At 46.5% G+C, this 14886-nt stretch overlaps 1 protein-coding gene across 1 annotated transcript in view; it reads right to left on the bottom strand.

The window, feature by feature from the left end:
• Positions 1 to 14886, bottom strand: part of CACNA1G (calcium voltage-gated channel subunit alpha1 G) — a 216038-nt gene that overhangs the window by 98281 nt on the left and 102871 nt on the right. The window contains exons 13-15 of the mRNA XM_063293237.1: positions 14356 to 14449; positions 12607 to 12791; positions 11968 to 12417 (exon numbers count right to left, since the gene is read on the bottom strand). Of these exons, the coding sequence (XP_063149307.1) occupies positions 11968 to 12417; positions 12607 to 12791; positions 14356 to 14449 (729 nt within the window). The remainder of the gene's footprint in view (positions 1 to 11967; positions 12418 to 12606; positions 12792 to 14355; positions 14450 to 14886) is intronic.

Genomic DNA, 14886 nt, shown 5'->3' with positions numbered 1-14886 from the left:
AAATCACAATCATGTAACTGTAGCTCGCTATGACATAATTGTGAGCCGGGTGCTGAGCACCCGGCTCACAATCACATGACAGTGGGAATGCTGCAGTGGCTGGAACTCTGAGGAACAGTCATAAGTTCCCCTCATTCAGCACCATCACAAGTTTGAACGGTCATTGAATGAATGGATATAAGCTGAGGACTACCTGTAAATGACAATAGGGATTTTTTTTTTCAAAAGCCCTTTAGAGTGTCCACTGAGTAAGTGCATTTAAATTTCTCTGACTAGAAATTATCTAGACAAAACAGAAGGGCTACTGGTCAGGAGAAAGACAGGCATGAAAATTTGGAATTCCAACTGTTCCAGGAGAAGATTGCAATCCTAAAAGATCGAGTTCATAGCTTGAGAATATTCCTTGATATTTTCCTAATCCTGATTTTCTGGGAGAGTGAAAGAGCAAGGAATGCATTTGCACAGCTATACTTAGTGCCTAGCTTAATTTTAACTGAGTTGATCTGATCTGAAAAAAACAACAACCACTCTAGTCTGATCATATCTAGATAACTGCCATGTCCTTACAAGGACTAACTCTGAAGAGCATCCAGGTGGTTCAGATGTGCAAAACATGGCACCTCATTGTGCTATAGGGAGATCATATTATATCAATACTGAAAGATCCGCACTGGTTACTAATTGATTTCCAGGCTCTATTCAAGATATTGGTTTTAATCTTGACAGTTTTAATGGCTTATAGCATTACAAATTAAGGGACTATCTGTCTTATTATGAACATATGTTGCTATTTAGATAATAGGAGAGGTCATTTGAGGAAAGCACCACTCATTCTTTCCTGTATTGTTCTCAAACCGTAGTATATTTAAAAATTACAATTGCTCTCCATCTCTTATTCATTGTTTCTAGAAAAGATCTTAAGACATATCTTTTTTACTTGGCCTTTTAAATTTATTGTTTTGCTGTTCTGTTTTCAACAATGGTTTTACTATTGACTTTTATGTGCTTCCACTGTTCTTTTCACTCTTTGGGCACCACTATGATGATTTTTGAGCAAGAATATCCAATCAATCAATCAATCAATCAATCAAACCAACCAACCAACCAACCAACCACAAATGGTTTTAATTCCTATTGACAAGAAGGATGCACTAATAAAGGTTCATATATTTAAGAGACTCAAGAATTACAATCCCCTTTGTTTTACCCCAATTATTGCCCTGCTGCTCCTGCCTTCCGTTATAAGCTCTTGTAAGTATTACTCTAGGGTCTGACTTCTCCAAAATGAGAATTAGAATTCAAGTAAAAAAAATGAGAATCCTAGAACATCTCATTGTCCTCATGTGAAACTTATATACAGGTCAGGAAGCCACAGTACGGATGCCATGTGGCAAAACAGACTGGCTTCAGGTTGGCAAAGGAGTGAGACAAGGCTGTATACTCTTTCCTTATTTATTCAGCCTATATGCCAAATATATATTAAGGGTAGTTGGATTGGAAGAAGATGAGTGTGGTTTTGAAATTGGTGGAAGAAACATCTATAACCTGTGCTATGCTGATCACACCACCCTGATAGCTGAAATGCAAAGGATCTGCAAGCCCTAGTAATAAAAGTCAAGGAGCACAGTGAAAAATGGGAATAACATTAAATATAAAGAAACCAAATGAATGACAACAGGTAGGACAACCAGCCTTAGAATTGGCAATGAAGATATTGAAGTGGTGGATAGCTTCAGCCTTTTAGGATCAACTATTAGCAGTAAAGGAACAAGCAATCAAGAAATACACCACAGACTAGCACTTGGTAAAGCAGCCCTAAAGGCCTTGGAAAAGATTTTCAAATGCAGTGATGTGTCTATACCTACAAAGATCTGAACTGTGCAAGCCATGGTATATCCTATGATACTCTATGGAAGTGAAAATTGGACTTTGAAGAAACAAGATAGGAAGAGTGTTGATGCTTTTGAGCTTTGGTGTTGGAGAAGACTCCTGAGAATACTGTGGACAGCCAAGTAAACAAACAAATGGATGATTGAACAAATCAACCCAGAGTTCTCACTTGTGGCACAAACGACCAGGCTCAAATTATCCTACTTCGGACACATTTTGCGAAGACCCAGCTCTCTGGAGAAGGCTGTAATGCATGGAAAGGTGGAAGGAAAGAGAAGAAGAGGATGACCAGCAGCAAGGTGGATAGACTTACTTACAGTGCTGATGGGGGCACTGTTGGAAGAGCTGAAGGACTGGGCTAGGGACAGATCATCATGAAGAAAATCTATCTATTGTCATGATCACCGTTACGATGCTTGTGACATCGCAACGGCTCACATAACAATACAGGGAAATGGGTACCGGGCGGATTAAGGGAAAAGGCAACTAGCTAACAAAAGAGAGCAACAGGTGCTGGCAACAAAGTATCGACTCTAGCCGGAGGCGCAGAAGAGAGAGATACAATGTTGCAAAGAAGGTAATTGACAAGACCAGACCACGAGGCGCGCCCGAGCTGTCAAGAAGATTATGAACCTGATCGCCCGGCAATGAACCATCACTGGCCGGGAAAACAGTCAAGGAAACGCCCGAGGCACAGGAGGGGCTCCACAACCCCTCACCTACCGAAGATGGAACCGACGGGGCTCGGGGAGCACCTGGAGTAAGAAGGGGTGGAGCGCTGACTGGCGTGGGCTATTTAAATCCCGTTCCGGCGCGCTCCACTCACTCTCAGCTTTTCTAAGGGCATGCATTCTATACTCAAATAAAACCAGAACCTAAGCCTACACTAGCGTCTGTGTTTTTACTGAGTAGCAGGCAGAGCCTGACATAAAGCTGAGAGTCACCAAACCAAAATCGCCAAGCTCCACCGGACGAAAATTTTTCTGCGGGAGAGACCAACTGGTGAAAACTGGAACCGGGGACAGCGATGGAGCCAGCACTTCGCACCAGAGGCATGAAGGACGGCCCGCAAGAGGCAGAGGCAACCTGACAGCAGCTGGAGGCAGTGTACCCGAAAGGGGACACGGACACCCTCCCTGCCCACACTGCACCCCAGTTCCAGACCTGGAGCTCCAACCCAGACGGGAGAACCCCGACGGAAGACGAAGCCGGGGACCAGCAACTCCTCGCTTGGGCCGGCAGAGCAGGACCCTGGACGGGAACACCCTACTCCACCTGGAGGCTCCGCTACCCCCAAACACCCGAGCAGGAAGGCGCAAGACTACAGACCAGACAGCATCTGGCAGCACCGACGTCGGACGACCAGGGCACGCCAGGCAGGGTCACGGCCCTGGAAGCCAGGGTACGATACCTTGAGCACCTGCTCCTGTCCCCGACATTGGCAGACTAGGACACGACCCTGAAAGCCAAGATACGAGACCTGGAACATATGCTCCAGTCCCTAGCAACAATCGTCAGCGAGCGCTCCAAGACTGAGGCGGCACAGGGGGTAAGAGGGGATCGGGGCAACATACCCACCCCGCCAACAACCCCGAGCGGAAGGGGCCAAGCACGAGACTCTGTCGCAGGGATTTGCGGCCCCAGGCCAGTGGGAGCCATCCCTCACCACCCACAGGTAGGGGACCCGCAAATTGGGAGGTTCGCCAAAGACTTCCCCGTACAATTTGACGGGAACCCTACGAAACTGTCCTTCTTTCTAACAAATGCGAGGGACTACATGGCCCAATACGGCCATTGCTTCAACACAGAAGCCGCTAAAATCTCGGCGGTGGCCACCAAGCTCCAAGACAGGGCTGCGGACTGGTACGTGCAGATGTCCGAGTCCGGAGCCCCAGCCTTGGCCGATTTCCATGACTTCCTCGCCGAGTTGAAGCATTACTTTGAGGACCCCCTGGCGAAAGAAAGGGCCAAGTGCACACTTCAAGCGCTATGCCAGGGAAGAAAACTGGTGGCTGACTACGCCCTCGAGTTCAAGGTCCTCGCAGGCAAAATCACGGAATGGTCTGAGGCCACCCTGATCGACATGTTCAAGCGTGGCCTCAACCGGGAGGTGCTTCAATGGGCATTCTACAGGGATGACCCAGCCTCCCTTCACGGGTGGATTTGCCTAGCCGGAAAAGCGGAGCACGCTCAGCGCACGTTCCTGCTCACAACTACAGATGACAAAATCCCGCCCAGCACAAGAGGACCAGTCCCACAGTCGGGCCCAATCTGGCACGCAGACCAACAATGGAGGCTTGCCCACAGGCAGTGTACCAGGTGCGGGAAAACAGGCCACCGAGCGGCGGTTCACAAACAGAACAACGGATCGCCCGCCCAGACCCACACCAAAGACGCCGCACAAGCCATCCAACCCCCCCAGACGGCTGACAGGAGCTTTAGCAACCCCGGATGAGGACGCGGACGCCTACCTCACAGGGGACACGATTGATGCCCAAGAACAGCCGGCGGAAAACGCTCCCCACCTGCTCTAAGCAGCGCTGCTGGGCAGGTGGTGAAGAAGGGGCACAACAACCCCAGGGTGAGTGACGATTGCTCCATCCTGGCAGGGACAATTGAACTCTCTTACGGCCCTAGAGCCATTACGGTTGAAGCTCTGGTGGATTCTGGGTGCTCCAGAAATCTGATCCACCCGGACATTGTCACCGCACTAAAACTGCCCTGTTCCCCCCTCCCTAAACCACTGGCGTTCCATCAACTAGACAGTTCTACAGCGGGGGGGGGGGGGGGGAGACCAGCCACCCAGAGGACCGGAATGGTCACCCTGACAATGGGCACCCACAAGGAATCAATAAACTTTGTGGTGACCCAGATAGGGAAACCCATAATAGTGCTGGGGATCCCCTGGCTAGCACGCAACAACCCACACATAGACTGGAGGACACGCTCCATGAAGTTCAAAGACGGGGTCTACCAGGCACCAACACCGGACAAACCATCTGCTCCGACGGTGGGGAGGGCAGAAGTCGTCGACTACACCCACAACACCCCCCCCCCCCGCAGAAGGACTGCCGGAGCAATATGCAGACTTTGCAGATGTCTTCGGAGAAGAGGAGGCGGACCAATTACCCCCCCACCGCAAGACGGACTGCACAATTGAACTGCTCCCAGACGTCCCATTACCCAAGCCCAAGATCTACCCCATGACCCAGAGAGAATTAGCGGCACTGCGGGAATTCTTGGATAAAAACCTCTCCAGGGGCTTCATAGAACCAGCAAACTCGCCGGTTGGAGCACCTGTCCTATTTCAGGAAAAGAAGGACGGCACCCTGAGACTATGCACCACTTACTGCAGATTAAATTCCGCTTCCCTATCCAACAAATACCCCCTACCCCTCGTAAAGGACATGCTAGCACACCTGTCAAAGGGAAGGGTGTTTTCCAAACTCGACCTCCACGAGGCGTATTACAGAATCCGCATCAGGGAGGGGGACGAGTGGAAAATGGCATTCAACTGCCCCTTGGGCTCCTTCCAATACAAGGTATTGTGGGGGCCCCGGGGGTCTTCATGCAACTCATCAACGAGGTACTGCATGAACACCTATTCAAGGGCGTACTGGTTTACCTGGATGATGTCCTCATCTACACGAGGACGCAGAGGGAACATGAGAGGTTGGTGAGGCAAGTCCTCACTAAGCTACGGAAAGCCAAACTCTACGCTAAGCTGTCCAAGTGCGAATTCCACAAATCGCGCTTGGACTACCTAGGGTACAGAATCTCTGACAAAGGCGTAGAAATGGACCCCGCAAAGGTCCAGGCAGTTTTGAGCTGGGGACGCCCACGCACCAGGCGCCAGCTTCAAAGCTTCCTCGGGTTTGCGAATTTCTATAGGTCCTTCGCGAGGGGGTTCACGGAAATCGCCCTACCCTTAACCAATTTGCTCAAGACCAAGGGCGTCGGGGAGACGTGCAAGGTCAAAAACCCGGGGGCCGTACTTAATTGGACTCCTGCCTGTCAAACCGCGTTTGACAGGCTAAAAGCACTGTTCACAGCGGAGCCAATCCTAGCTCACCCGGACCCCGAACGACCTTTTGTGGTGCAGGTGGATGCCTCTGACTTCTCAATAGGCGCCATCCTGCTGCAAAAGCATTCCGCGGGAATCCTGAAGCCATGCGCCTACCTCTTGAGGAAATTCTCGGAGACAGAGAGGCGCTGGCACGTATGGGAAAAAGAAGCGTTTGCGGTTAAAGCAGCACTGGAGGCTTGGCGTCACCTTTTGGAAGGGACGACTTGCCCGTTTGAGGTCTGGACAGACCACTGCAACCTTGAGGCGCTCCGTATGCCCCGGCGCCTCAGTCCCAAGCAAATACGATGCGCTCAGTTCTTCAGCCGGTTCAACTTCCAGCTGAAGTTCATACCAGGCAAAAAGAACTTCCTGGCAGACGCACTCTCCCGACTGCCCCAGGATGCAGAGCCTATCTCCGACATCGTAGGGACGGTGCTTTCCGATTCCCAGCTGGGTATGGCAGCGGTCACCCGGGGTCGCGCTCGGGGACAGCCTGCCCCCCCTCACAAACAACTACGACGCAACCCGCCCCTAGACGCAGGCAACCTCTAATACCAGGGGGGCTACGGGCAGATTTCATAACAGCATTGAAATCTGACCCCTGGCTCCTCGCCAACCCCAACAAGGTCACCATGGACCAGGACCTCGCATGGGCAGAGGGAAGGCTATATGTACCCGACTCACAATGGCAGGCGATCCTCAACAGATTGCATGACAGCAAACAGGCTGGTCACTTCGGGTTCCTGAAAACCCTACACCTGACTCGGAGACAGTTTTGGTGGCCCTCGCTGAGGAAGGACGTCAAGACATATGTGGCATCCTGCCCAGCGTGCGCTATGGCCAAGCGACCGGCTGGCAAACCCCAGGGGCTGCTGCAACCCGTAGCTGAACCCTCCCGCCCTTGGGATGAAATCTCAATGGACTTCATAGTCGACTTACCACCCAGCCAAAAGAAAACGGTCATTTGGGTGGTAAAAGACTACTTTTCAAAACAAACGCATTTCATCCCCTGCGCCTCGATCCTGTCAGCCCAACAGCTGGCGAAACTGTTCCTAGTCCACATGTACCGCCTACATGGATGCCCCTCCCGCTTGGTGACCGATAGGGGCACACAATTTACCTCGAGGTTTTGGCGGGCTTTTTTGAAACTGATAGGTACCCAGCAAGCCCTGCCAACCTCCTGGCATCCCCAGACGGACGGATCCACAGAGATCCTTAATGCCACACTGGAGCAATTCCTCCGCTCCTACACAAACTATCACCAAGACGACTGGGTAGACCTCCTCCCATTTGCAGAGGTCGCATACAACAATGCGATACACCAAAGCACCGGAAAAAACCCCTTTGTGGTGGTGTCGGGTCAGGAGTTCGTCCCCATCCCTGAACTACCTCAGCCTTCGTCCCCAACAGTGGCCGCCTGTGATTGGGGTGAGAAAATCGCAGATTCCTGGCCGGTCATCAAGGACGCGCTTAAAGAGGCACAAACAGTGTACAAATCACAAGCAGACAAACACCGGCACCAGCAACCAACATTTCAGGTGGGGGATATGGTCTATCTATCCACCAGATTCATAAAATTGCCACAACTGTTGAAGAAGCTGGCCCCCAAGTTTATTGGACCATTCCAGGTGACACAAATAGTGAACCCAGTCACGGTGCGCTTGGACCTGCCCCATAATCTAAAGAGACTGCACCCGGTATTTCACTGCAGCTTACTCAAGCCGGCAAGTGATCCCTCCCGGTGGCACCCACGCATGCCCCCCCCACCAGTGATGATAGACGGGCAGCAACACTTCGAAGTAAAGGAGGTGCTTGACTCCCGCAAGCGGCGGGGCTCCCTCCAATATCTCGTAAAGTGGAAACACTTTCCACACCCTGAGTGGGTCGCTGCCCGTGACGTCCAGGCTCCCGACCTGATCCGCACCTTCCACACCACCTACCCCTACAAACTCGTGGCTTAACCTTCCTGAAGGGGGGCAATATGTCATGATCACTGTTGCGATGCTTGTGACATTGCAACAGCTCACATAACAATACAGGGAAATGGGTACCGGGCGGATTAAGGGAAAAGGCAACTAGCTAACAAAAGAGAGCAACAGGTGCTGGCAACAAAGTATCGACTCTAGCCAGAGGTGCAGAAGAGAGAGATACAATGTTGCAAAGAAGGTAATTGACAAGACCAGACCATGAGGCGCGCCTGAGCTGTCAAAAAGATTATGAACCTGATCGCCCGGCAATGAACCATCACCGGCTGGGAAAACAGTCAAGGAAATGCCCGAGGCACAGGAGGGGCTCCACGACCCCTCACCTACCGGCAACGGAACCAACGGGGCTCGGGGCACACCCGGAGTAAGAAGGGGTGGAGCGCTGACTGGCGTGGGCTATTTAAATCCCGTTCCGGCGCGCTCCACTCACTCTCAGCTTTTCTAAGGGCATGCATTCTATACTCATATAAAACCAGAACCTAAGCCTACACTAGCGTCTGTGTTTTTACTGGGTAGCAGGCAGAGCCTGACATCTATATGGTCACTAACAGTAAACAACAACTTGATGGCACGTAATCAATCAATCAATACTCCTCGAATTTATTAATCAAACCATAGTGCGAGCCCTGTCTTAATTAGTTGGGCAATGTGCAAGCCTAAATATCAGCTGCAAAATCAAGGTTCACCCCAGATCAAACTCCAAAATGATGAATGCTATCAACTATCACAAATGCCCATTTATAATAGTCCATGGAGGGCAAACAGAACTTTCTCAGCTACAGTATTAAAATGGATGAAGACAAGTTAGATATTAAAAATGACAATACTGAGAAATCAGCTATTGAATATTTCAGGGCCAAACTAGATGTGGCACATAGTGTATAAATACAGTTTATGTTTTAATCTTGCAATATAAACAGGAAATGAAGGGAGGCCTGAACAGTCTTTGAATGGTGCCTTTTACTGAACTTTAATTACCAATTGAGTCCTTCCTTGATATTCCCCTTAGTCTATATTTACCTAACAAAAACATGAACATGCATTTGCATAATTAATGTTATATCTAGCTTGGCCCTCAGCCTTCCAGCCCATTCACTTTCTCAGCTCAAGGTTGGTATTCTTGCTCACTTCACCATTTTTTAAACATGACGTTGCAGAATTGGAGTTTGACAGATTGGATACAATTTCATCAAGCTTTAATTGTTGTTGAGGCTGATTAATTCACTATCATTGCCTAACATGATGGTGTCATGCAAATTGAACTACAGCTTAGAATGGCTGATAGTCTTGACTTGACCCTTTGTGATTGAATTTTATTTACTTCAGTATGTTGACTCACACATAGCATCTCTCCTTGATGTAGCTGTGCATTCATATTACAATCCCATTTTGCAAATATTTCCTCCACCAACTGGGTGTGTGTGTGTGCGTGGGCATGTTGTACTATACAGAGATAGTTATATACAGACATTTTCTTTATTGCTGCAGCTTGAACTAGGCTCTTGCCTGTAAGAAGCTCATAATAAATTTGCTATTCCTTAAGGAGCCAGAAGACTTGCTATTTTTGTTCCTTTAGACTTACATAGCTACTTTGCTAGAATTTGTTTTTAATAGGAGTGGACATTCACATCATGTTTTTCCCCTGGATTTTTGAGAAATGTAGTGTCAATAGTTCTTGTTTGCCCTTCCAGGAGCCAAGGCTACACATGGGAGGATTTCTGCAGATTATTTGAGTAGTTACATTCCACATCTTCTGGGTGCCCAAAGACCACATCCTTCCTAATGGGTGCCATGTATAATCTCTTTAATTGCCCTTGATTGAGTTGGAGCTCCAGGTTTTGGTCTTGTAGCTTGCTTCTTTATAACCATTTCTGTTGGATTGAGCAGTGCTAGAATTTACTTGGGTCCCACTACAAACTGCAGGATTCTGCTGTCAAGTAGAGCTAATACAGCCTTACCCATTTAATCAGCTCCAAACTGCCAATGACTTTTTTCTCTTGTTTTTAGTACCATACCTACTGATGTTAACTAGCATTTCCTAAATGGCTTCTTACTGGCCCAGAAAAAACCATCATTAATGAGAGTACTGTCTTTTTATACTGAAATTAATACAAAGATTAGTGTGGCCCCATGAGACAAACAGGCCAATTTCCACTCTTACTTAGGAATCTTAATGACAATTAATGGAAGCAGAAATCACCCACTTGAAATTAAGGAGACTATATAGCCCTATATTTGAAAAAAGGCTAATACCCCCCTATCTTTGTGTGTGTGTGTGTGTGTGTGTGTGTGTGAAGAACACCTTGCTGAAAGCAAACAAGTTACTGCTGGTGCCTCTAACATCATCTAGCTAGCTAACTACTGTATGAATATCACAGATCCTTGGGCTAATGGAGCTTGAGTTTGCTGTCCTCCTTCCTGTTCGGACGTGAAAAGGAAGATCGAGGGAAAACGCTGGGCATTCTCTCCATACCTCTAATGCCCAAACAGACAAGATTTGTGGTGGACAAAATCAGGACCAGCAGTACTCTCAAGTAGAGTGACATGGTCAGCTCAGCTTGAACCTGTGGCCCTAGGCTAGCCTTAAACTTCAGCTGTTGTAGAAGATGTTGTCCTGTGACAAAATAAGATTCAACAACCAATATAGGGAGCTTTTCTAGAGTGGGATTATCTTGTCCTTTGCTCAGGCCACACAGTAACCAGGGCTAGCCATAAATTATATCCTGACCAAGGATACCTTCTCCTTCAATCTCCCAACTGGAGTTAAGGCAGATAATTGTTGTGCTCTGCTAGGTCAATGCATTGGCTGATATGCCTTTCTCCTTCCTCCTTACCTTCAGCTGAAAGCAGAAAAGAGCAACAGAAAATGATGGGAATACGTTTGTTAAAATGTGATACACAACAGCACATTTTCTTTGTCTGTAATGCATCTATGTATTGTGGGTGTTTGGGCATGTAGTGTACGTGTGTGTCTGTATATATGAATCTCAGATATCCAGCTGAGTACCCTCTTTCTTGCAAGCCATAGCACTTATTTACCATCTGCCAAATATATCCAAGAAGAATCCTCACAAACATTCATAGGATGGCGCATACTGAAATATCCCCACTCCAAATCAGCAATGTTTGGAACTGAATATATCATGGATCATCTTGAGCACACAGATACTTCCATGATTATCATGCTCCTTTGCATAAGGATGGTGGCATGAAATCTATCCACATGATTTATATGACCCAGATGATTTATAATTTACATCTTTATCCATAACATTTGGATACCAGCTTTGGGTAACTAGCTATCATCATACACCAGTGCGTTGAAGGTTCTATCTCATCCTCTTCTCCTCTACAACAGTTTTTCCCTAAGTTGATATATTGCATATGAATTGAATTAATACTCCATAATGTTTTAGCCATGCTGGCTGGAGACTGTGGGGATTGAAGTCCAGAATATCTAGCACACAGTAAGACTGAAAAGGTCAGAGAGGAAATGTGAATCACCAGCATCTCACTGATGTGGGTCCAAACTGGAATTCTTTTGTGATTGCATAGTAGGCTATGTCAAAGACAAAGTTCTGGAACTCATGGGAGATATTGCTTGGAGAAGATGACATCTGCAAGTCATGTGATAATGAGTAGACAGCTAGAGTGAAGAAAAAGGGATGGAAAGCTGGAGTCATATAGATGTTACAGATATTTTTGGCCAAATGACCACTTAAGTTTAAGGATTTGTGCCAGCTCTGCCTTGTGTTATGATGATATGATATGATATATGATATGATATGATGACATGACATAATCTCTTATGGGCATGTTAAAGTTATGACCGCTGTGATTTCTCTAGCTTACACGCTTCCGTTATTTATTAATGAATAAATGTGTCAGTGCCCATTGGATAAGAGTATATTGGAATGATACGTTATGCTTCTACAAATTAACAAGGATCAGAGTATTTCACTCTCTTCTACAGAAAAGAATCAAAACATAAGCAAAAAGCCATCAAGAAAGCTGGCTCTTACTTACTAGGTTGCCCTCATCATCCAAATCATCACATTCTGGGAGTGGATCATCCAAATGAAGCTGCTGAATCAGGACTCTTGAGGTTGTTTTGCCATTGTAGTCTTGACGCCCTGTTGCAGAGCTGTGGCTACTATGGATGCTGCTGGTCCGATAAAGAGAAGGCACCTGCAGGGTATCTTGGAAGTCAAAGGAGCCTTTGGTTTCTAGCGACTCCATGCGGTGAGGTATAGAGCCGTTAATGCTCCCAGTCCGGCTGGATTGTTCTTCATCTGAGCTTTCCCCTTCCTCCGAACTCTGCTTTCCATCCCCCGACAGAAGTGATTTATGCTCACTGCTCTGATTGGTACGGCATTTCAAGCTAGGGGCCCGCCCAATGCTGTTCCAGCTTGACCTGCGGCTGTTCCAGCTACTTCCTGCACTCCATGGACTGTGTGGAGAGCTCCGGGCACTGACCTGAAGTGAAGCAAGTGAGAACACAAAGGATATCAATTGAATGCTAGAAGCAATAAACATTTGGGGCCTGAACTCAGCTAACAACGTCCCAAGACATCCAACTGGTGGAATAAATTAATTAAAAAATGCTGGCAAACTGGGAGCAAAGGCAAGAAGCAAAGGATACAAGGGAGAAGGCGAGCCACATACCAGAGATTTGAGATCAAATGTATTAGGATCCATGGAGATGCCACTAGCTCTTCGGGAATCATAGTCCTGAGCCACTTCTCCATAGATGGCACTTTTTGGCAGGGGCATGGGTGTAGCAGCTGTGTGAATGATAAGTGGGGGAGTCAAGCTCTTCTTTAGCTCTGGGTGGTCACAAAGAGCCATCACTGAAAAAATAAGAAAAAAGGCATTCATACCATGCCCTATATAGGCAGAGACATATGAATCCATGTGGCCAGGACAGCTTTCATATGTCTCTTGATCTTTCCTCTTTCTTATGTCTCCCAATCTTCTAACAGGAGACTCGCAAATTTTCATTTTCCAAGTTCTCTGGGTCCTTTTACTGTCTACTAATGAATTACATATAGCGCTCCTCTGTTTTCCTACTCTTGCTTTAAGATACTGACAAGGCCAGCTTCCTCTCAGATTGCCCTTTAATGGCATCCTGAAAAGTTTGCAAGATGGACGACAATCACATCTAGCAGTGGTGTGCCAGAAGTGGCCTTCCAGCTGTTGCTGAACTGCAACTACCATTGTCTATCTTAAGAGTCAGGATTTAACAGGATTTAACCTATGAAGGCCATAGATTTCTCACTCTTAATGTGCACTTAGACCAACCTTTCCCCTTCAGTCTTCATCATAGAGAGATGTTTGTCCCAAACATGAGTTTAACACCATATGATGAACCATACATATATTCAAAATTATTTACAGCTTGAGCTGCCCCCATTCTCCACCCAATTAACATTGTGGAGATCCTCCAGTGAAGACAATCTTTCTCAAGACATTTCTTACATCATATTCTCTCTAATCAAATCATTTTATATTGACTGAAGCTATACACACACAGACAGACACATACGCACACACACAGGCACCAGAATCCATTATTATTACTATGGCCACTGTATATGTGCTACCAAGAATGAGGAAGGGGTCGCTAGAAGGTAGCAAATGTAGAGGTTTCTGCAGCCCTTTGCTGCCATCTTATGATCAATCAGATTTTTGTAGCCCATTTATGTACTCCTAAGGCATACTAATTCAGACGCATTGTGCAAAGACCCAGCTCTCTGGAGAAGGCTCCTCTAATGCTGGGAAAGGTGGAAGGAAAGAGAAGAAGAGGATGACAAGCAGCAAGGTAGACGGACTCAGTTACTGTGGCAATGAGTGTACTGTTGGAAGACCTGAAGGTTGTAGACAGACAGTCATGGAGAAAAACTATGTGGTTGCTAAGAGTTGACAACAGCATATAATCAATAATCAAAGGCATAGTAAAGTGAGATAATACATTTCCCTTTTTCCTGCTTTATTTATTTAATAAAACAGAACCAAGAGGAAAATAATAAAACAGTAACAAAAAAGAAAAAGAAAAAGAAAACAATGCAAGATATAAGGGCTTCTCATAGATATATAAACATATATATGAAGTTTTACACAACAAATGGACACATTTATTTATTATTCAAAATTTTGCTACCACCCATCTCCCCCAAAAGAGGGACTCTGGGCAGTTTACAACAAATTTAAGACTACAATAATAAACAACCAAGATCTTATAAAAACAATTTACAAATATAAAATACAATATAAATAAGTATAAAATCCAAGAGGTTAAAAATTCTGATCAGGTGGGAGGGGGTCTAAGGCATGAGCCAACCCCATGAATGGTTGCCCACCTTCCTGCCCCATTTCTTTGCAGGAAAACCAGCAGCAATTAATATTGTTACTTACAGGCTGGATTTGAAAATTTTTTCTTAAGTCCACACTCTTCTTCCAGACTATGGGGGGAAAGTTCCCCCTCAGAATCAGACTTAGTAGCATCCCCCTAGAGAAAAACAAAGCGTCTTAGCCAGCAAGAAAAAGAGGAAAAGTCAGCTGGCCATTCCCCATCTGAAGAAAAGGATTCTTTCTCCCCCTGCCCCACAAGATTCACTGTTCCACTGAAATTGTTGCCACAGTAGGACACCACCTTCCACAACATGAGGCATGCAAATATTTAATTCCATATCTGTTTCACTACGCAATACATTTTCGGAAAGGGCAGCTAAAGCAGCTAAAGACTTCAGAGAACAAAAACAATTGGTTTAACCCTCTCATCCTGCTAGAAACTCAGCCCCAAAGTATAGTTAACTGCCAGGGTTTATCCCCTCCCCTTCTAACATATTTTCTGAGGTCTTCAAAGGAACTTCTAACACATCCTGATTCTCAAGCACTCAAATATTTTAGCCCAATCACAATAGCCCAAATTTTAATCAGAAATTT

Source organism: Candoia aspera, chromosome 2 (assembly GCF_035149785.1).
Source record: "Candoia aspera isolate rCanAsp1 chromosome 2, rCanAsp1.hap2, whole genome shotgun sequence".
Classification (NCBI taxonomy): Eukaryota; Metazoa; Chordata; class Lepidosauria; order Squamata; family Boidae; genus Candoia; species Candoia aspera.
The sequence above is the reverse complement of the archived record's forward strand: the minus strand, read 5'-3'. Positions and strand labels throughout refer to the sequence as shown.